At 42.0% G+C, this 23354-nt stretch overlaps 1 protein-coding gene across 1 annotated transcript in view; it reads left to right on the forward strand.

Annotated features, from left to right (window-relative positions):
• CCDC148 (coiled-coil domain containing 148) overlaps positions 1-23354 on the forward strand; it is an 871149-nt gene that overhangs the window by 134038 nt on the left and 713757 nt on the right. Inside the window, exon 2 of the mRNA XM_085645511.1 lies at positions 906-971. Coding sequence (XP_085501637.1) covers positions 917-971 — 55 coding nt within the window. The 5' untranslated portion in view covers positions 906-916. The remainder of the gene's footprint in view (positions 1-905; positions 972-23354) is intronic.

Genomic DNA, 23354 nt, shown 5'->3' on the forward strand with positions numbered 1-23354 from the left:
ACGAGCTTTTCATCTCTTAATCTGTCATTATGGGACCTGTTGTTTCTCACACCTCCTCTTACAGTGTTAAGCATTGACTAATTTAGGCTGTTGAACGGAGAGCCGTAAAGTGAGGAGTACCATAGAGAATCTTCGGATAACCTCAATTTGTAACATACCTATATTCTGATTTGAGGGGGAGCTTCATTAGAGTATATTATACATCTAGCTTCCCATGCGCATCCAGTCCTGACAATCACTTCTTCACATTCAGCACTGGATTGTTAACCATCCTCTTCTTCATGAAATAACTCAATACCGCCCTGCTTCGTAAGTTTTAAGATCATCACAAAAATCTTTGCCAAAAGTAGACTTATATAGGATTCACACATAGAGGTTAAATTAGGTTCAACAACTCCACAATTCAATACAAAATATTCCCAATGTAATTGAGACACTTTGAACCCTAGGCCATCTGCAAAATACCTTTCATGTGCACTGTACAAGGTAGGTCGCTTTACGCTAATTTCTGTGTGAGTTGGAGTATCTTGTGCCTTTTTGAGAGATTCTGAAATTGTACTGAAAACATTTATGATATGTAGCAATAAATCTGTCTGGTACAGAGGGTCTTTTATTTTCATAGGTTAGGTTTTCCATGCTAGATTTAAAAATATAGCTAAACTGTTTTTATATTTCCGTGATGGCTCCAGAGCCAATTTGTTTCTTTAACCAAACCTAACTTCATATCAAACTCCTTATAAATAGTTGGACCATCATGGGTTAATGTAAATTAATAATCTATGCAAGTGTTTTTGGCCCATTGCCACTCAGCTATGCAATTCACTAGATCAGCATAGTTACCATAACCCCAATTGAACTATTGTCTGATTGTTGCATTTCTTGATTTTTTTTTCTTTTCTTAACAGGCTAATGCAACATGAGTGGAAGGAACTTGAGAGCTTTTGTAATGACTCACAGATCCAAAGATATAGGTAATGCAGCCTATTGTTTTATTAAATAGTAACATTTTTTAATATCATTAATACACTATATATACATCATAAAATATTCGTAAAACAGTCATGCAAGGCATATTGATTCAAACTGAAGTGTATTTCGTACTTAACTAATATTGTCAACACAGAGGCTCTATTTGTCAATTGTTCACAAATATATTAAGAGAAAACTGAAATGTGCATTGTCAATGTAATTTGCAATAGATATTTCTTGTCTAACCTATGAGGGGTGCGGGAATAGGTAGGTGTCCATCTGAATTTGTCAGCCTGTTTGAATGATGATCTATATGGTTTCCTATGGTAAAGGGGGTTTATAAATGTACCCCACAATTGAAATAGCTGAGTTTATTTCTCCATTGTGGTTACATCATGTTGACTTCCAATTCTGAGGTCAGTGACATTTAAAGAAATTGGTGGCTGTAGATGTCTTTCAGATCAAACATAGCAACCTTTGATAGTCATTTGCGTCAAGTAGCTGTTGCTGAGATGACAGTTTTGTACTTGTTTTAAAAATGAAATGGTTTTCTTACCCTGTGTTGAGAACCTGGATTTCCACTGTGTATACAAGAAAGGGTGATCCATTTAACACATACAACATTAAATGCACAACACCAGATTGAGTTATTTTTTTAGTTTGAACAGCTAGTGCAACAGATATCAAGGCAGGCTGACTTTGCGCTGCTCAGCAGAATAATATGCAGTAGAGGATCAAAGTGGGCTCCATTAAAAGTTTTATGTTTGGATGACAAGACCTGTACAGTTTGTAGGTCTGACAAAAGGTTGGTGAGCTTCACCACTCTCAGGATCTAGCAGTTCTCAGAGATCAAGTGAATATCATGCAAAGTCCATCTCATTCTGAAGTGTGGAAACCACCAAAAAGGGAACCCAAAAGCACCCTAGATGGAGAGAAACGGGACAGGGCTAGACTAAAGACTAGAGATGGCTTCTCCCTCTAGCGCAAATATTCCCTCTGAGAATGGTTTCAATTATTTTCCAGATTATGTCCTTGAGGAACTTGCACTAGGTACTTCCACTCTCCTCTGACTGGTATAAAGACTGCAATTATTTTTTTAAAGCAGCCAAAAATACAGAGAAAAGTTTGAGATAGCAAATTGAGTTAGTAGCAAAGATGCCAAAAAGTCTAGTCTTTCCTTTCACATCAAGCTCCCCTGAAGTTGGGAGGTTCGGGATCTAGCGCACCCAGAGGGTTTTTAGTTCACCTTCACTTTGGGAGATGTGTTTTTGTTGTCTATAGGGAACCCATCTCCGATAAGTAGTGAATACCAGGACTAATTAGAAAGCATTGCAGAGGTTCTATGAGTCAGGGTGTGCCTCGAGTTTAAGGAGCTATATATATTGTGGCATAGGTGTTCCGTGGGACACGTGAAGAAAGGAAAATGGGGTACAAAAACAGCATGGAACAGCAAATGATTTGCTGTGTGTGGGAGTCACACAGTTTATTCAGTGGATGCATGTGGCATTTTGCACTAGATGTCAGATTTGTGTTCCCTGCTTTCAGTTCTTTTCATCAAGCTGTAACAAATAGCGGCCAGCATGGATAAGGAGTGGTGGGGCAGGCTGAGTGGGTGTCTGTAAAAAAGAAAAAAACGTACCTTCGCGCCTCTCTCCCGCTCTCTCCCACGTCGTCTCAGTCTCTCCTCCCCGGGGTCAGAACAGGAAGCAGCCAGGTTCCCTCCCCTAAGCGAATAAAAAGCGAATCACAATGCTGCAATGCAGTGTTGTGATTGGTCTGAGCGACATGGTTCAGCGCTCAGACAGGGAATGGGGGCCTGGGCATATTCTCCACACAGGCTGAAATGCAGCTTGCATGGAGAATATGCAAAGTGTGCATGACTGTTTGACCGGCCCGAGACGGGCCGGCCAAACAGTCATGTGCACTTAGGAGTTGGCAAACCGCTCCTTCCCCCATAGTCCCACCCGCCCCCCAAAGCTGCACAGCAGGAACAAATACAATTGCTTGGAGGAGGTTGCTGTGTCTCAGACAAGGACTGCAAGTCCCAGGGGGCTTGTTGCTGATTGCCCGCACCTGAGCCTGCCACACATTATTTCACCACTCGTCGCTCCCGTTTCGCGGAACGCACGCCGGGCGAAGCCCGGGCCAAGGGTGGGCCCGTTTGAGCCCGTTAGAGACCGGATGGGGCCGGGCCGGGCCCACTCTCTGAGACTGCTCACCTCATAAGGTTAGTCCTCATCAGCATACTGGTGTTAATTAGAAGAGTACACAGAAGAAGCTTGCTGTGTTTTGTTTTAATTCTACTTTCCATTCCATCTAAATATACACCTTAGGATGAATCTGCAAGAGGGTAAGGGGAGAATTGGGCCGCCTTCAGGTGGTATGGTGGGGACTTTGGACCAGTTTTTAATCAGAGCCAGCACGGTCCTTGCTCATGAGATAGCATTGACGGAGCGTTATCTGTCTCTTGATCCCCAATTGTCTAAACGATCATCTTTGGGCGTTATAGCGTCTGCACGTACTCCTGATCGTTCTTTGGTTGTAGACGCTGACTCCCCTGATAAGGCAAGTGATGCTAGCCAGTTTTTTAATGGGTCATTGGAAAATTTTGCATCACTGGTGACTGATAATATATCCTACCATGTGGAGTCGGTCCAGACGGATGCAGTACCCACCCAAAGCAGCCCACCTCCACGTGTTGCTACAAGGTCAGCACCCCAACATAAAAACAAAGTTCCCGCTCCAATCCCAGATCTACCGCTTAAAAGAAAGCGGGGAGGGGGACCCCAGACACAGAAACCGGCGAAAACCCAAAGGACAAACACTAATGGAGGAAGTACTACTTCAACAATGGTAGCGACGGGGGAATCGGCTTTTAGTGAGCCTAGAGTTTTGACCTCGGGGACCACGGGTGATTTCTCTGCTGAAGCTAATGAGGCTATGTGGAATAAACTGGGGGATTTAATTATAACATCTTTAACTTCTATTATCCACAGATTGACTAAGATCGAGGAGAGACTCAATAATTTTGAACTGAAGGTCATGACAAATCATAGTACTATAGAGTGTTTACTGACACAAGCCAACCGATTATCTACATCTAAAGAGATGAGAAATGCGGTAGCAACTAATTCCAAATCATCAAATCTACCGCCAACCAGGCTAATGTCATTGTCATCAGTGAACAATGGTACTGTATCTATGAACCATGAAGTTGGGGTAACAAATGTGGGAAGTGAAGTGGGCGAGATAGAGAATGTGCCTAGTGGTTCTAGTCTAGTTAATCAGGGTGCTCGGGGAGGGGAGGAAAGTAGATCATGTATAGGGCTAGTAGGTGAAAATGTACAACAGCCAATTATCCGTGCACCAGTAAATCGGGTTAGCTCTATACCAGGGCCTTATGGCCGAGGGTACCCCCGGACGCGCGAGCGACTGGATAATAGTCCAGCTTTAGAGGGTTCTCGAGTCTTACATCTTCCCCAGCCTCAGCCCCTTCGGTGGTGGTTCTGAAGAATGTCCCAGTATTACAGAAAGGCCAGATTGAAACCACCGATCAGTTGATGGCTAAAACCATGCACTGGCTTACAACACAACTGAAGGAGGTTGGGGTATGGGACTAGGATATCTGTAACCAGATGATTATGGTCAGACGATCTCCATGGATAGGTTATTCTGCAAAGGATGGGAGAGGAGACTGTATAGTTGTTAACTTTTATAATGAGAATGTTGTCAGATTTCTTTTAGACCATCTAGGTAGTACCAATTTAGAGTATCATACAAGGAAAGGCTCTCTTTTGCCCCTAGGGTTCTTTTATAGACCCCGTCATGCCCCTATGATGGGCTGGGCGATTTCGCGCCCAGTGAACCACGCAAGGGCACCCCACAAAATCCCACACAGACCACCTGACTTAAATTTAGTTAATAGATTTACTCCTCTCTCTGGTTTAGATGCCTGTGATTGACTACCAACTGTAAACTCACCCCTGTTAGAGAACACTGCTACTTGACCCGCCTCCTCCTCTGTGAATGATACGAGTCCCCAGCGAACAATACCACCTTCCCCAGAGAGAAGTATGATTAGGTCTTTTTCAGATAGGAGGGTTAGCATTGCTCCCCCTTATTAAATATAATATTATGGAACATTGCCGGTCTTCAAACAAAAACTACCTCTAGTGAGTGGTCGTGCTTTATAGACAATAATGACATCATTATGTTCCAGGAGACTTGGTCACTGAATACGATTTTTCGCCCTGGGTATTTGGCTTTTGGTAAATCGGCTATTGCAAGTCATAAAGGGAGACCATCTGGGGGTTTGCTCATATGGGTTAGACAGCAGGCATGTTGCCAGGTGGAAGAGCTAATAATAGATAACCCAGACATCCTGGTTATTAAAATTCGATTTGAACATGGGCTCGACCTTATTTTTTGCTAACGTTTACGCAAGAGGGTTAGGAGGAGGGAAAGCCTCTCCTACAATCTTTAAACTTGAATCATTCATTAAACCACTGAAAGGGGCAAACCATCTAGTAGTAGTGGGTGATTTTAACTGCACATTTGAGCCCCTGGGCATAGAAGATGGAAGCTTGTCCAGGGAGGAGGATGCGACCTGGGGTATACCATCGCTGGAGCTTTCCCCGATTAATAAATGGTCAGAGGTGGTCCTCCAGCTAAAACGTTTATCTCTGGAAATGGGTTTAGGGCTGTAAATGGAAGGTCAAAATCAGACTATGAGGGTACCCATACTTTTAATAATGGGATAAGAAGTAGCAGAATTGACTACTTCCTCATCAATTTGGAACTGTGGGCAAGGCTAGAGGATATGAAGGTCCAGATTAGACCGGAGAGTGACCATGACCCCCTAATTTTAACTCTTAAAACTATTGGGCAACCTACGGCAAGGGTAGGTACTGAAATAGCCACAGCTGAAGTGACTATGTCCAATGATTGTCGTAGATTAAAGTGAGCACTGGTCTTAGAGGATGAGGGTACTATGGATCTGATAAAGCTCACCCTTGAAGAGACCTTACTAGTCCTCTCAAAGTTTGATCTGCATGAGGCCTCTCTTCCTGCCCTTACAAAGGTTCACGAGGAGCTATTCATGAAGTTGAAAGTTTTTTTTACAAAAAATAATAGGAGCTCCAAGCAGGCCATACATAAATCTGCAAAATGGTATGATGGGGCATGCAGGGCTGCTTTTAGTCCCCTATCCCAAGCTGTTAAGTCAGGATTGCCGCGAGAAGTTAGGGAAGCTAGGGTTGCATATAAGGAAATCCAGCGAAGGGCAAAGAAGACCTTCGACGAAAAAAGATGGCAGGATTTACTAAATGCAAGTAATGGGAAAAATTGGGTGCGGTTCTGGCAAACAGTGAAATGGGGTAGTGGTGATATAGGGCCGTTACCAATTAATAATGTCCCTTCCGAAGCATGGGTCATGCACTATCAGACCCAGTTTGCTTCAATGAATAGTAGTTCAAGCCATTATCCACGAGCAATGTGCGACACCGTGCTAACTTTTGATATAGGGGAAATTGAGAGAGCCTTGGATAGTGTGGCAGCAGGTAGGGCTCCTGGTCCGGACTGTATACCAGTGGACATTTTTTAATTTGACAAGAAAAACTGGCTCAAATATATACATCATATGGCCAATGGACTTGCAAGAGGTGCTCCCGTGCCAGAATCCTGGCGCGGGGCAGAGATTATCCCTATTTACAAAAAAGGGGGATTGTGCCAGCCCAAGTAACTACAGGGCCATAAGTCTCATAGATACCATGCAAAAGATTGTGGCCAGACTTGTGCTGACTAGGGTAAATACTTGGATAGATGACCAAGAAATTCTATCCACTTTTCAAGCTGGCTTCTGCCCTTATGTCAGTTCTATCGATCAAGTTTTTAGATTCATGATGATCTATTGGCACACTGTGGTTTTAACAGGGGGGGCTCTCTATGCTGCATTTATAGATCTAAAGTCAGCATTTGATTTGGTGTCCCGCTCTAAGCTGTGGGACTCACTTAAGGAAGTAGGGATGCCCCCTGCGATTTTAAAATTCATCATTAAACTTCATGAGTCTAATTATGCCCGGGTTCGGTGGGGTCAACAGGGAGGGATAACAGATCGGTTTCCTGTGACCAAGGGGGTACGGTAGGGCTGTGTTTTGGCCCCCACCCTCTTTTCTCTGTTTATAAATAATGTTATCTCATACTAATCTGAATATCCAACTGATGCTCCTACTCTTGCTGGCGTGAGGGTTCCACTTTTAATGTTTGCAGACGACACCCTAATCTTATCCATAACACAATCAGGTCTGCAACGAGCCCTCGATAGATTCACTTTATTTTGTAATGACCATGAACTTATAGTTAATGTTGATAAGACTAAGTTCATGGTGTTGCATAAATATAAAAAAGTGAAAGGCAGAGTTGTAATGAATGGTGCACCGTTGGAGCAAACTGACACTTTTACGTACCTGTGCGTAAGGATGGGCAAGAGGATGAATTAGAAGCCACTGATAGATTTACTAGCCCTTAGGCATAATCAATTAGCAGGGGCCCTTTTAAAAGAGTACCGGCTGTCTTATACTAAACCGGTAGGTCCAGCACTTGCCATATACAATGGGAAAATCAGGGCTTCCATAATTTATGGTGCAGAACTTTGGGGCTTTGATAATCTAGGCCCCTTAGTCCTGGCCCAAAATATGTTTTTGAGATCTTTGACTGGCCTTCCCCAATCATCCCCCCTCAAACCACTATTTTTAGATCTGGGATATATTTCTATTGAGGAGGCAGCGGGCTTTAGACCCCTCGCGTATTGGAGACGGCTTTGGACAACCCCTGAGTTAGTACCATGTGCCAAAGCAGTTAAGCATATCAGAGAAGCTGATATGTCTTCAAAAATTACTTGGCTGAAAAAAATCAAGAGGTCGACATGGGGCTTAGGCACTTGTGGGAGGACCCAGAAGGGAATCAGTTTCCATCTAAAAATGATTTTAAATATCTTTATTGGGACATGGACTGTCTTAAGTCCCTGTCGCTGGTGGATAGTGAATCCCTGACAGGCCTCTTTTTAGATCATAATTACGAATACAGGTTAGAGGCCTATTGGGATGTCATTACGAGACCTGGTGACAGGAAACTGTATCACCAATTTAGAGTGGGTACCCTTCCCCTTAAAACCTTTACGGCAAAATGGGGAGATGGAGACACAAAATGCATTGTGTGTACATCTCAGGATGAGTCCATACTCCATGTTTTGTTTGTGTGCCCTGTGTATAAGGGTCCCCGTAATAAATGGATTAAGCTGATCTGCTGTAATATTGGCACAAGATCATCCCAAATAGCATTGCGTATCCTAAAGACAGATACAAGGGAATCTGTAGTCATAGCTATGGCAAAAGTTTTGAGCTGGTCATGGGCCCTTAGAAGAAGTAGTTTGGGTGCTAATGCAGGCTCCATTTTGCATTAATGAAGAGGATAATATTATGCTGGATGTTTTCCCTCTGATGGTCATGTGGGAATATTGTCTCTTCTTTTTATGTGGCTCCCTTTTGATATATTATTTTAACATAATATAATTAATTTATTTATATATATATATATTTTTTTAAATAACAGTCGAATTTATAAAGTGTGGTACACATGGTTTTATATACACATGGTTTTATATAATGTTTTTATATGTGTCTTTTATGATTGAAAAATGATCGAATAAAGACAAATTGAAATTGATTGGTTTCAAATAATTCAAACAAACATGTCATTCTAAATTCTTCCATTAATTAAAAACCCTATGTTGTGTGACGAAAAGCGAAAAAGATTCAGAGACTTTTTCAGCCCCCATAGCCTTAAACTGTTGAGTTTATTAATCCATTCACAAGCAATGACTATCCCCAACACTTACGTGCATTGTAGCCATAGGGTTTGCAAATAACAAAATGGCTTTTTTTAATGTACCAAATCCACTCTGTGATTTGGTAACAGGTTACCGAATTGCTAAATGGGTTAAGAAAGGCATAATGAATCATTCTTTGGAAGGGGCTTGTTTGGGGCGTTTCTTCTAAGTCGGAGTTCGTTATGGTATCAGTGTTTTGCAACTGAAATTTGATAGCAAAATATTGAAAGTTACCTACTCGCAAGACTCTCCCATTTGGGACCCCTTCTATTTGTGAATGTAAAAAACAAGTTTGTTGGCAGTGGCCTAATGGACCACTGCCAATACTCAATCAAACATAAAAAATATTTTTAAATGCAGCCCTGTTTCATTCCTCAGGCAGCCACAATCCCTGTGATGGCATCCAGTCATAATGATCAGCAGCGGGTTCACTTCGGGGCACAGGGGCGTTGACCCGCTACTGAGTGCAACCAGCCACAAGCATATTTTTAAATTCCCCATTCAGTCCGGACTGTTTAAAGGACTGGGATTGGCTTTGCTGATGTGTTTGTTCGACAGGGGTGGTGCCAGGGCAGGGCCAATCCTGATGCTTGGCAATGGCAGTCAGCTGAGGCCCAGTGTGCATGTGGGGTTGGACAGTGTTCTGACTGTGTCCAACCCGACATGCGCACCTTGGACATCTCAAACCCACTCTATTTTTACAGCATCTGAGAAACAAACCACAGGCTGTCAGTTTCTGTCAGAGGACTGAGCTCCCCTGCTCACACCAATCCTGGCACTGCTCTCATGCTTTTTCTACTTGAAGGTGCATGAGAGCAAACTCTGGTTTGGTTGTGCTAATGCTGTTTAATTTAAGTTGGATGCTGTGGAATCGATATAAAGTAATAATTTCTAAGGCTGAAGGAAACCTTAATGAATCCCTCAGGCGAGAAATATTCCCAATCAACCATATGTCTTAGTTTAATAGCACATACACCAGTCTGTGATCTAGATGTTTATCTCTGTATGTATATTTGTAAATGAAACACAAATTATTTACATATACAAACAATAAAGTAATACAGAAAATATTTTATACATTTATACAGCCAACATACACGAATAGTCATACAATCTCTGTCATATACAAAAGAAAAAAGGAAATGCATAAAGAATCCTTGTTGCCCTAATTTCTTACGGGGCTGCAAAAAAATAATTTTTGTTTTACCGGGTATGGTCCGCAACCCATATCAAAGAGATAGCCCTCATGTCAATGCCTATCAGGCGAAAAATCAGTCTAACGTCCTTTTCTCTATTAAGGGGTGCTGGAAAAATTCCTTTGTTCTGAGGGCTTCTGTTGGCGCCACAACACTAGGAGAGGTCCCGCATTCACGGAATTGATTTCCCAGACTCCCCCGATTCGAGAAACAAATACGGGGCAGCCGCTGTATCTCCTTCCACTTGGGACGGGTGAAGGAGTGCTCACTCTATGTCTACCCATTAAAAAAAAATAGCTTGTGATCGAGCAGTTGCGTGTCCCTGGAGCCGTTTAGTGTGGCCATATTTCAATAAAGCTACCGGCGTATCTTGGAGGTTACCTTTGTGCACCAAGTCCTGATAAGGCCCAGATGAAACGGGCTGAAACGTTCGCTCAGGTTGACTACTCTCGCAGGGTTCTGCTGGTCCCTGGTTGGGGATCGTGATCTTGTTCTTGTGGGGTTTGTGTTTGCCATTGTACTTTTTGTCCCCTTCTTCTTCCCCTTCATCAGTTGTGGCCTCTCGCTAAAAAAGGAGCAGGCATTGGTTGCCAAGGATAGTCGAATTGAGGAAGTTGGAATGGCGGCTGAGCATATGGGTTCTGCACAAAAGATTGCGAGGGAAGTTGTGGGGGCTGTGGGTACTTGCCTCTGACTCTTTGTGAGCGTTCTCCCCATCTCCCTGTTTGGTTGCGGTTGGTATTGCTGTTTGAAGAATCTCTAGAGGCCCTTCCATACCCAGAACTGTCTGAGTTGGAGGTGTCGGAAATCTGAGATCTTTTTGGTTGGAAATCCAGTTTTGAGTACGGGAAAGTTCTGTCAAATTAAACCGTTTGAGGTATTTTTGGAATTTGTTTATTTTCATTTGCGTTAGATAATCTTTGTAAAGCCTTTTCGAAGTTTGAATAACCAGGACTAGCCAGTCCCTTGTGCATTTCCATGCTGTAAGGGACCAGCTTTTGCTGAATTCAGCATCATTCAAGAATATGCATGGGGCATTGGAGACAATCATACAATTGGGAGCTATGTTGCCCCTCAAAATATTTGGTCATGAGAGTCCTGTGTAATAGTGTCCTCAGTTGTGACAGTTTCAGTTCAGTTAAAAAATTCCAATCACTGGAGCTCGCATTTGTATGGTTTAGGGTAGTGTCTGAAATGAAGATGGTGCTGATAGATTGGAAGAGATGACATCGTGATCAAAATAAAGACCCTCTGCCATATCTATTTTTTAGATATTGGTTGTGTTAAATCAAACCACAATTTTGAGATAAGTTATTTTCAAAGCTGGCAAGCTCTAGGGGCTATTGAGGACACACAATACTTATTATCACAAAGGGAAAGCGAGAGAAAACAAACCTAGTTGCATTCCCCCAAACAATATCCCATACACAAAAGGGCAACTAGGTGAAGGAGAACAAGAGAAAGGAAAAACCACTTGAAGGTGCTGCTGGGCCATCCAAAGACTTTGAAATAAACGCCTCACCCACTAATTAGTGTCATGCTTCATCATCGGCGCCTATCCACATCACACCCCAGTAGTATAGTAGCACCAGGGCGGACTCAATCAATTGGAAGTTCTTATATAAAGTATTTCTGCGGATAAAGCGGAAATCTAGATTGGTAAAAGAAACTAAAAATGCCTCGTGGTGTACCTGAAAATAATTCTTTTTTATTAATAGGGTCCTGTGGGCATGATTTAAAATGGATAAAGGGTTTTAATTGAGCATTAGTATCTCAATTGCCCCTGACTTTGAAAACGATAGGATCACCTTTAAAAAAAAATACTATGATCTTCAGTGGTAGCTTCAGATTAAAATCTGTCAAAATCGGATCAGGTGCAATATGAGGCGTAAATTAGCAGATGTAGATTTATTCCCTAACTCTTACTTTTCCAGGAACTAGGCCAAGCACTTTGGCTCTATTGTGTGGGGAGGCCTTTGATTAGCTTTATAGCCAGAAGAGTAATTAACTTGGCCCAGTAGGGGTAGCAAAGGCCTGAAATCTGATTTTGGCTGAGATAGGGAAATATGAAAGTCCTGAAAGTGCCAAATGGAGGACAGTTGCTACAAAATTGATGGTGTATCTGCATTTGAGGTACAAGTTTACCCTAAGATTCCTACCCAACCAGTATCTCTTAGCCTAAGTATTGCAAAACTGTGCTTTGGTGCAGAGTTTGCCCATAAGTTACAATGCAGTGAGCAGACCGCTTTTCAGTAAGCACTGCAGATCTACACCATATAAATCCCATCTCATAATATAAGGCCTAACCCAGGTTAGCACCAATCTCTGAAGGGCCCCTTCTGCGAAAGGGTACCTGCGTGCTGGGCCCAGGGCGAGTTAGACCATTTTCACAGAATTTAATACGAGTGAGACTCACTGACAGCAAAAGTCTAAGAACGGGTAGTCAAAAAGCAAAATATTCTAGGGATTAAATGGGCGGAACCAATTTCCTACAATTGTTAAGTATAGATTTACTATTCTTGACTCCACAAGTAAATACCTTCAAGATGCATATGTTCAAGGTACTTATATTTGGATTTAAGTATTGCAAACCCATATATACTTACCTTTTCGATTTTATTTTTGCTTTTAATATTTTTCCTGCAATGTTTTCAAAACTCAATATTCTAGTAGCGTAGCTAAGCTGAAAGGCCTTAGCCCCTTTCTAGCTTGCTGCACACACTCTTTTTTTGACCATGCATCCATGACGTCAGAGTGGTATTTATTTTGTCCAAGTTTGACAACCTTTAAGTAGTTAACCTGTAAGCACAGAGATTGCTATTATGAACACCCCAGCTTTCACAGGTAAAGCTGTCACAGAATTCTAAGGGTTTGTAAGATTCAAGAGCACCAACTCATCACCCTCCCATTGTCATACCACTCCCTTGCCAGGTTGGGAGGTTCCTCCCTGTTAGAACTGGCGGTCTCTAGTTGGCAGAGGTATACACTTCTGACAAATAGGGACCCACCAACTCTAGTCAGGGCAAGGGGATTACACACTCAGATAACCCCTGCTACCCCCTTGGTAGCTTGGCAGAGCAGACAGGCTTATCTCAGAGGCAGTGTGTTAAGCATTTATGACTACATACAGTAATAAAGTGAATACACAGGAGTTATTATAAAAATAGTATTTTTATATAAGGCTTAGCACAAGACCAAATAACGACAAAAATATACCACAATCTTAATAAATACTCTTTGGAAGGAAAAATAATAGTTCAGGTAAAGTTTCTTCTTAGGAAATAGTTCTTTAGCAACAAAAGTAAGTATTCTTCTGAAACACAGTTCTTGGCAACAATGTAACCCCCACAGGAGTCACACGACGTCGAGTTTACGATATTCCCAAGGTTCGGCGTCGACCGCGAGGAGCGCTACGTCGAGCCTGGAGTTGCAACAGAACCCCCAAACACAGTACCTTTGGAAATGAAGAAAACGATGATCCATGGCGTCGAGATGTCGGCGTCGAGGTCGGCGTCGGTCGTGCCTCGGATTCGGGTCGATCTGCAGCGACGTCGAGAGGTGTCGGGCCGGAGCAGCGCCCACGGCGTCGAGAAGGGCGTCGAGTCGATGCGATCAGCAGCGGCGTCGAGATGGGGTCGCTTAGAGCTGGAGCCGATACTCACTACTCAGCGGCGTCGATACCGGCGTCAAGACGGGGTCACTTGGAGCTGGAGCCGATACTCACTACTCCTGGCGTTGCGGCTGGCGTCGATCGGGCCCGGCGGCCGGCGTCGAAGACTCGGAACACTGGAGCCGTTACTCACGATGTCGAGCTGGATTCGGCGGCGTCGGCGACGTCGAGACTGCAGATTTCCCCTGTGCACTGGAAATAACACTTTCCAGCAACCAGCAATTCAGTAGAGGGTGAAGTCCTTTAGCCCTGTGACTTCAACAGGAGGCTGGCACTCTTCCAGCCCTTGGAGATTTTCTAGCAAGCTTTGTGAGAGTACACACCAAGTTCCTCTCTCCTTGTTCCTTGGCAAAAATAAAGAAGCAGCTTCAGGTTCCCCCCAGCAAACAGCACACTGGCAGAAGGGGGAGGCAAGTCCTTAGATCAGCAGGCTTCTTGCCCTTGGTAGAGGTTTCCTTGTCAGAAGTGATCTGAGTTCTTGGTTCAGGGGTCCTTCTCTTATACCCCATTTCTCCTTTGTTCCCTTTGTCCAAGCAGGGAAATTTCCCCCATCTCAGGTTTGTTGTGGGTGTTGCCAGGCAGAGGCACCTGGCCTATTTACTGAGCAGGGCAGGGTCCTCAGCCGCCCAGCAGGAGGCGGAGCCAGTATTGTCACTGGCAGGAGCAGGGCTAGCAGTCGCCCCGCAGGAGGTGGAGCCAGCATTGTGTCAGGCAGGGCAGGCTACTCTTCCCTCACTCTATGTGTAAATGCCTCATTCACCCCACACTGACTCATTCAGACCTCTGGAGCCACCCAGCCCCTGACACACACACCAAACCAGCAGAGACCGGTGGAAAGTTGGACAAGAAAATAGCCACTTTCTAAAAGGGCTATTTTCAAACATAGGATTTAAAAACCATCCATCCTAAAGGATGTGTTATTAAATTCTGAGTTCAGGGATACTAAACTCGACCTGCTACCATGCTCCCTGAGTCAGATAGATTATAATGGAGTTAATAATCCGTCTGCCCATTCTGGCCTATGGGAGGCAGGTAGCCCTTCAATAGTGAAAAACGAAAATGGCTGTAATTCACTATTAGGTCATGCCACACACATCAGGGCATGACCTACCTTTTACCAACAATGCACCCTGCCCTAGGGCCTACCATAGAGGTGTCTGAAATGTGGCAAAGTGAAGGTTTAGAGACTGGCAAGTAGGTTTCCTTGCCAAGTCGACATGGCAGTCAGGGACTGCACGCAGGCGCTGCGGTGGCAGGCCTGAGACACATTTTACAAGCTGCTTCTGTGGGTGGCACAACCAGTGCTGCAAGCCCACCAGCAGCAGTCAACTTACATGCCCTTGGCGCACGCAGTGCACTAGACTAGGGCCTGAACAGTAAGTCAACCCAGCCAATCACGGTAACACCAATCAATGTAACAATTTAACATAGGGAGCACTTGCACTGTGGCACTGATCAGCAGTGGCACAGTGCCCAAAGCAATAATCCAGCAAAAACATCGTAAATAGAGGAGGCAAACAGAAAAAATGGAGGAGAGACTCATGCCTATGATGCCAGGTCTAACACTCCCCCTTCTATCAAATGCTGGGAGTAAGCTTTGAGTAGTTTCTGCACAATGGCCCTAGATATTCAGTAGAAGCATATGTTGTTTGGCTTTTTTCAAAATCCCTATTGTTGGAAGAATTTTTCTATGCTCTCTATGCAGGTACTGTCACACCTTGTGAATATTATGTTATATGTATTTGTAAAGCATCCTATCCCCTGTTAGGGTAACCTCTTGTCTTGGTTGCTCCTTTATTAATGACCAAATGGCTGGCAGAGAAGAGTTTAATCTTATTAAAGAGAGTATAATGAAGGAGAAAAAACAACTAGTTACCTTTATGAGGCAATCAATTACTGTGTAGAGAAATACAGTGATTTTAGTGGCCTTTTTCTGCTTGTGGAAGCATTTTAGGCCCTTCTAGCTCACCAGGTAAAGGTCCGTAATGGCTACATTAGAGGAAGACATTATATTTTCTTCTAAACCCAGAAAAAACAGAGAAGGATTCTCCTCACAATAAAGCTGAACATTAATCTGACACTGACCACTCTCAGAACTTGGATGCCATTGAAATGTTAAAATTTGATATTTTGGACAGGAAGGGCCTACTACAGAACGTGTATAAGAAATCAACTGGGCACAGTGGTTATCATGTTGAAAGGGTTATACACCCTCTCACTTGGAAGAAAAACTGTGTTTCCTCAGCAGAAAATGTTCAGGTGAACTCAGAGAAGTTGAAAGAGTCCCATAACCAGGGGGTGAAGCAGTACTTCTAGCATGTCCCACATGTTGCTGAGTAATTAAAAGAGAAAGAGAAAGTATGTTTCTCAAAGTGAGGACAAACTCCCAGAGCTAGATGTTGAAATTGGCTTTATTTGTTTATTTTTTTGTATTTATTGATTTAGGAACTTTACAAAGCATGCTAATTTTCTGAGGCGTCCTGCCGCTAAGTCTGAGCCAAAAACAAGGTTCGGAGTTGACTGATCTACTGCTCGAAGATCCAGTTTTTTAAGAATTTCCTGGACTGTGTATAATTAGTGATGGAGGGAAGGTTGTGGTCAAGGAGTTCCAGAGGGAGATCATCTGAAAGGAGAGATAACTGCCACTTTGCCTAGACTTTCTGATCATTTAAATGCTCAGAAGAAATGCATAAGCAGAACAGAGAGCAGGAGGGAGTATGCCAGCTGAATAATTGTTGAATGAAAGGGTGAGTGTTATTATGAAGATCTTAAAAGCAGATGCACAGATATTTTAACTTAAGGCATAGGTGCAAAGGACACCAATGGAATTTCTTCAAGTGAGTGGTTGGTAATTGGGGCTTTGCCAAGAAGTTCAAGTAGTAGTTGAACTACAGACTTTTGTACCAACTGAAGAGAGTGAAGTACGTAGGCAGGTAGACCTGAATAGAGAGAATTAGCATAAGACAAGCAAGCACCAACAATGGCCTGGGTAACAGTGAAGTTCAAAGGATCGGGAAGAAAAGTGAGAATTTCAGATGAAAAAAACAGGTGGAGGAGACATTGGACATTTGAAATTAAAATAAGAATTAAGGATCAGGGTTGACAGTTTTTTTACATACTTTGGAAGGCATGGGACGTTTGCCAAGTGCTTTAGGCCACCATGACTATGAGAGATTCAGGGCCATGCCTAAAATCCACCACTTCTATTTTATCCACATTCAGCTTAAGACAATTGAGGTTCTTCCAAGGTACAACCACAGTAAAATAGTTGTGAAAGTTATTTTGGATTGTTTCAGAATTGTAATCCAATTTCAGGATAAGCTGAGTTTTGTCAGCTTAACACAAATGATAGACCAAATTACCTAGGAACCCTTGCCTACGTTCAGGTGCATTTGCACAAGGTGATTGACAGATAGGTCAGTAAAACCTTCTTTACTCAGGATGAACTATGAGATCCTGCTGAGCCCATCAGAAAGATGCTGTACTTGGTTATCAGTTCCACAGATGAAAGGCCTGCAGTTGATCCCAACAAGCTTGCGAGTTGGTGGTGCGCTTCTTTGGCAATGCCAACTGTGCTATATTGCTGGAGAGATATTCTATACTAATTAGTCCCAAAACAAGGGGACCTAGCCTCTTTGGAGATGATCCCTGTGGCAGATAGTCTCAGTGACAATGCCCATTTACCCAGGAACAAAGTTTCTACTCAAGCTCGTTGTGATTTGGTTGGCCTTGAAAGGAAGCATACCCCGACTAATTCCTTCAGCAAGACCGCCACATAGGTCAAGGATTTTGGAAAAACAAATAATTGGTCCAACCAAAGGCAATTTGACTTCCCTCCTGGTCATGGCCAAGAATAACTGCAAACACTTGAGGATAGGTTACTGCTGGGTGTACAACTTCATTTCAGACTTTTCAAATTAGCCTGCTCACTTCTTCCCTCCACAACTGGAGGGATTTAATCAAAAGTGATTTGATATTGCAAATCATCAAGGGGGTTCATGTGGAGTTTAATCTCACGCCTTCAACCTACTTTTGTGATTTACTGGAACAGTCTCTGATAGATGTGTAAATAAACCAATTGTTGGCAAGTTCAGAAGATGTGTCACCATACTTGCTTCATGAACATATTTGTCTTGAAATGAGAAGAGCTGAGCTCTCGTCTAATAATAAAGCTAATAAAGCTAGGGGAGTACTATTATGTGGCTCCTTTACAGATATTTCAAGATGGAAGGCATCCATCATTTGAGGCCCATCTTGCAGCAGAGGAACCCAGGCGGTCCCTCTAGAGTGCAAAGGTACTTACCTGTCTATTTTAATTTGCCAACTTCAAGCAGCTTTCTTCATTTCCAGTGGAGGGACTACACCTTCGAGGTCAGACACTTTCCATACAATTTCTCTTCAGCCCCTTGGTATTCCACCAAGACAATGAAACCAGTAGGGGAATTTCTGAGAGCAAAGTTCCTCCACGTTATGTTACCTGGAAAACATTTTATACATAGTGCAGGACCTTATGTCACTCCTCGAGCCACCTGGTGGAGTTAAACATATTGCAAATTTACAAACTTTGTACCTTATCATCAATGGATCAAAGTCTATCCTGATTACTGAGCTTCAGGTTCGATTCCTTAAGAACCCCCTTTACGATGTTCATTTGTCACATAAAGTCAACCAGATAGGCACTTTACAAGGTATTGAAAGGCAAGGTATCCATGAGGCAGTTGATGGGCATGGTTTTGCGATTATCGTTTTCAATCTAAGCTGTCTTCCCGGCTCTAATGAATTACAGGGCCCTTATAGACCAAGTCTTTTACACTGAAGAAAGTGACTTTCTTATGTAGATTCTAGAAAGGAGACCTGCAGGATATTGCACTATGGTAAGACCATGGTGTACAATGTTAATACCGTTCGAAAAATGGAGGCAATGTGTGGACTTGATTCTTGTAATACAGTTGTTGAAGGCTGACGTGTAGTTTGTTTCGTATAAACCCACAACCTGCTCTGATACTAAAACGCAAAATTTACTTTAAAAAAATTACTAATTTCTAAACATTTATTACATATAACTAAGAATAAAAAAATACATTACAAAAAATGTTAAACATACATATAAAATACATACTAAAATAAATTACACAAATATAAATATCGATATATATAACTATATTTTTGCTAACGATATTACTTACTTCGATATTACTTACTTCGATATTAAAAAAAAACAATATTACTTAACTTAAGGTCGATATTCTGGTCACCGATATTCTTGACATCGATATTCTGTCCCCACGATATTAAAAACTCGATATTAGTGTAGGTCGATATAATAAAATCGATATTTTGACTGCACACCATCAACTACCTCAAGCAAGGAATTGTGGCAACCTTTCTAGATGTACCAAAATTGTTGGTAGATGTTTGATAATTTTTTCATTCTGATAAAATACGTTAAATATTTGTTATCACACCCACCCCCAATTATATATGCATGTAGTTAATTCTGCTACACCAGTGAAAGCCAGTTAAGGCTAGGTAAATCCCCAATGTTGTTGCAGGTGAGGAACAACCCCTGTCAACAGCCCCTGTTGTGAAGCATGCCATCCTCTCATGGGTGAGAGTCCGTGTCCTGTTTTACTATAGCCAATAAACAATAAGAGTACTTTTAGTCCCCAAAATGTACTATTGTTTTGAAAGATAAAGACATTTCCAGTCTTTTGAAAAAGACCATAGTACTGTTTACCTCATTTTACTTGCCATTGTCATGAATGTGGAGGCATATTGTCAGCAGAGATCAAAAGGATCCCTCAGGAACGTTTTAAGGAAACATTCCATACATCCCATGGATAAATATTGTTTTGTTTAGTGATCCCAGCATGAAGATTCTAAATATACTCAAGATGGATGTTTGCAACAAGGCACAACTACTAGCTGAGCAGGGATTTACTGATCTTGTTAGATCAAACCTTGACACCCTTTAAGTTAAACAGATGATGGAAAACTGAAGATGATGGCCTCTCACTGATGGTGTATTTCTCTCTTCAAGATGGTGGCAATACCTCAAGCTAACTTTTCCTCCAGCACTATCTTTCTTCCAATTCTGCTGACTTATGTTGAAAAACTCAAACTGTCTTGTCCCGTCTTGACCAGATGTCAAGGTCCAACTTGAAGTTTTAGAACGAGATAGAGGGTTCGATAAAAAGAGAGAGTGAGAAATGGAACTCGCCATAATATTTGTCTGTTCATCATTTATTATGGCAGCATTATTTGTTTTCGTTTTTAATTTCTCAAAATGCCCTTTGGGCACAGACCACTTTGAATGCTAATTTTGTCATCATGTGATACTATAGTTTGTGTATAATGCATTTTTGCAGCCTTGGTTAATCTTCTTACAAGAAAGTCTGAATATTGGAATATGACTTTCGCTGCCTTAATCTTTACCAAAAAAGTGGAATAAAAACCTCTTGACCTTGTGCAATGGTTTCAGAGGCACAAACTCAAAACTTACCACTGTATAGACATCGTTGCAAGTAGGGAAGGTTTCTAGAGAAATTACACAAAAGCTTCAATCTAATATGATCTGAATGTGGAAAGATGGCCTTTTACTTGACCGCACGTCTTAGAACACCATTGTTTCTACCATCGAAGCCCAATAAAAACCACTACTGATCTACAATTACTATCTCTCCCCAAAGAGACAATAAACCCAAAATCAGCTAAGTAGTAGTTTGATTATCTGAGTGTTTTTTGCTGTTGTGCTTGCGGTCTGATATGCCTGTGGAGTTTGTGGATTTGGAATGGATGTGTGAGCTGATTGAAAAGAGTTATTTTCTTTTCAATACACACCTTTACATTGTGTTTTGCAAAATATCTTAACAAAAATTGGCATTTGTAAAAAACAAAAAAGAGATTTCTCCATTAAGTGGTTTTGCTGGAGCTTGAATACATAACAGATAGGTCGTGTGAGGAAGATTGATGTGCCTAGAGTTAGGTGTTGGATGTGGAGCGGATAAATGGACTAATTAAAAATAGTTTGTTTTTTTTTAAGTTGCAGTACATAAGATTATATTCAAAGTAGAGAAATTCATTACCAACCTAGACCCCCACCCCATCCCACACCTCGGAGATAAATACAATAGATTATAACAGAAGTGGGAGAAAAAAAAGAAAAGCAGAAGCACCGTCTCCTTTGTTCAATAATCATTAACATTGAATAAACTTAAATCCACAGATATAAGTATTAATTCTTCCAGGAGTAGCCTTAATATAGCCAACACATGACAGCTAGATACAGTATTTGTGCACATTTTTTGCAAAGGTGGTGCAGATTAAAGAAACAACATAGAAGAAAAAAAAATTCTATTAAGAAACCAATCCTGGGTAAGGTTTAAACACACAAAGGAAGAACAAGAAGACATCTCAATATCGATCACAGATTATAATAAACCTTAAGTGTTCTTCTGACTTCTCTAAACTTTTTTTCCTTGCCCGTATGCCTCTCTTTGCATAAATGGCCTTTTCCAAATTGCAGGTCGCTACCATTCGGGCCAACCATTGAGAGAACAGAGGGGGATTTGGGTCTAGTCAGGCAGAAGCTATACCTATCCTAAGTATAGTCATAGTTACAAATATTAGTGCTCCCCCATTCTTTCTATTAATCATATCCTGTACACCTAACAAAATAATAGCTGGGGTTATCTGGATGTCTTGTATTAAAATCCTACTTAAAAACTGTTGTACTTTATCAATTAATGGTTCTAGTTTCAGGCAGGTAGCGAACAAGTGAACTGAGTCGGCGCTAAACTCCGAGCATCTAGGGCAGAGTGTTCCTTTACCTGTACCCCATTTAGCAATTCTGCTAGGTGGAATATATAAAAAAAAAAGCCAGTCTTATAGAATTGTGCCTGCAGCTTGGCAGACAACAAATTGCTCTGAGCAAATCTTAGAGCGAGACTGAATGTATTTCAAGGTACAGCTAGTTTCTGTTGCCATTTGTTGTCTATTTTGTCCAAATCATCAGTCATTCCGCTATTAGGCACCGAGTAAATATACCCAATATGAGGTAAACCAGAGCCCTGTAACTTATTGACCAGATCTATTTTTGCAAACCCCGCCAGCCCACCAGCCTTGCGGGACAGGAAGTTTTTTTTATAGCAATATAGTTAAAAGCCTGATTTTTACTCAAATTAAATTGTGATTCAAGGTCACTAAATGGCCGGTCATCTTCAAAAGTAAGTAAGTCTCCGAGCGTTGAAATTCCTGCCTTATACCAGTTCTGAAAATATGTTTTCCCAAATATGGCTTGTAAATTAGAATTGTTGCTAATGGGAGTGTAGGAGTTTAATCTACCTAGCCCAAGGAGTCTATGTACATTAGAAAATGCCCGGTATGCACTCAACAGAGTCTTGAATTTGACCCGCTTATAGTAGCTGAATTCAAGTTGCCGCCAGAGACACCCACGTGCCTCCTCTCCAAGTAAGAGAGAAAGGGAGATGGGAGTCCCAAGGAAGCTGTGTCTGGATGTTCCCGTAGCAATTCTGCACAGTATTGCGGTACTGTAGCCCAATAGTAGAGTCTTAAATTAGGGAGCGCCCAACCCCCTCTATCCCTTGAAAGAGAAAGAAGTTTAAAAGCCCTCCTAGGCTGAGAGTAGGCCCAGATGTATTGGGAGAAGAGTTGCTCAAATGTTTGCAGCATTAGTTTGTTAAACTCTAGAGGGATAGCCCTAAAGTAATAGAGCAGTTTGGGAAAGAAAACCATTTTCAAGACATTGCAGCGCCCTACTATGGTCAAGTGAAGATTATTGCTCCGGCTTAGTGACCTCTTTGTTTCTGCAGCCAACGGGGTCAGATTTTCTGTTACAATGGAATCAATATCAGCAACAATAGTAACCCCCAGGTACTTGGCTTTGTGTACCACCCTTCTGTCTTCCCATTTTATTGCTTCATTTAGGATAATCTGCGTTTTTTCCCCATTGAGTGCATAACCGGATACTCTACCAAACTCTTGAGCCTCATATTCCAGAGCTTTAATAGCTGTTTCCGGGTCAGGAGTCACTACGGCTAAATCATCGGCATAAGCCATGAGCTTGGTTACTGTATCGAACCGACTCACAGCCAGAATATCATGATTGATTTCTCTTTTCTTAATAAAGGGATCAATATAACAGGCAAAAAGCAATGGGGAGCAAGGACAACCCTGCCTCGACCCCATGATATTCTGATTGGCTCTGTCAGTTTCCCATTTATCGAGATTCTTGCTGCGGGATCTAGGTAAAGAGCTTGAATAGCTTGAATTGCAATGGGACCAAAATGCATCCACCTCATAGCTCCCCAGAGATATTGCCAGGAGACCCGATCGATCGCTTTTTCAACATCAAGTAAGATTAATGAGATCGGATCTCCAGACACTTAGGCTGCGTCAAATAGAGTGATGGTGTGCTGAATGTGTTCTACGGTACTTATTTTAGGGATAAACCCATGCTGCCACTTTGAGACAAGAGGTTCAATCCTAGTGGATAGTCTAGAAGCGAACATTTTAGAATATACCTTAGAATCACAATTAATTAGAGTGATAGACCTATATGATCCCATCTCTATAGGTGATTTGTCTTTTTTCGGGAAGATCACAATCTTCGCTG

This window comes from Triturus cristatus, chromosome 3_1 (assembly GCF_964204655.1).
Source record: "Triturus cristatus chromosome 3_1, aTriCri1.1, whole genome shotgun sequence".
NCBI classification, from domain to species: domain Eukaryota; kingdom Metazoa; phylum Chordata; class Amphibia; order Caudata; family Salamandridae; genus Triturus; species Triturus cristatus.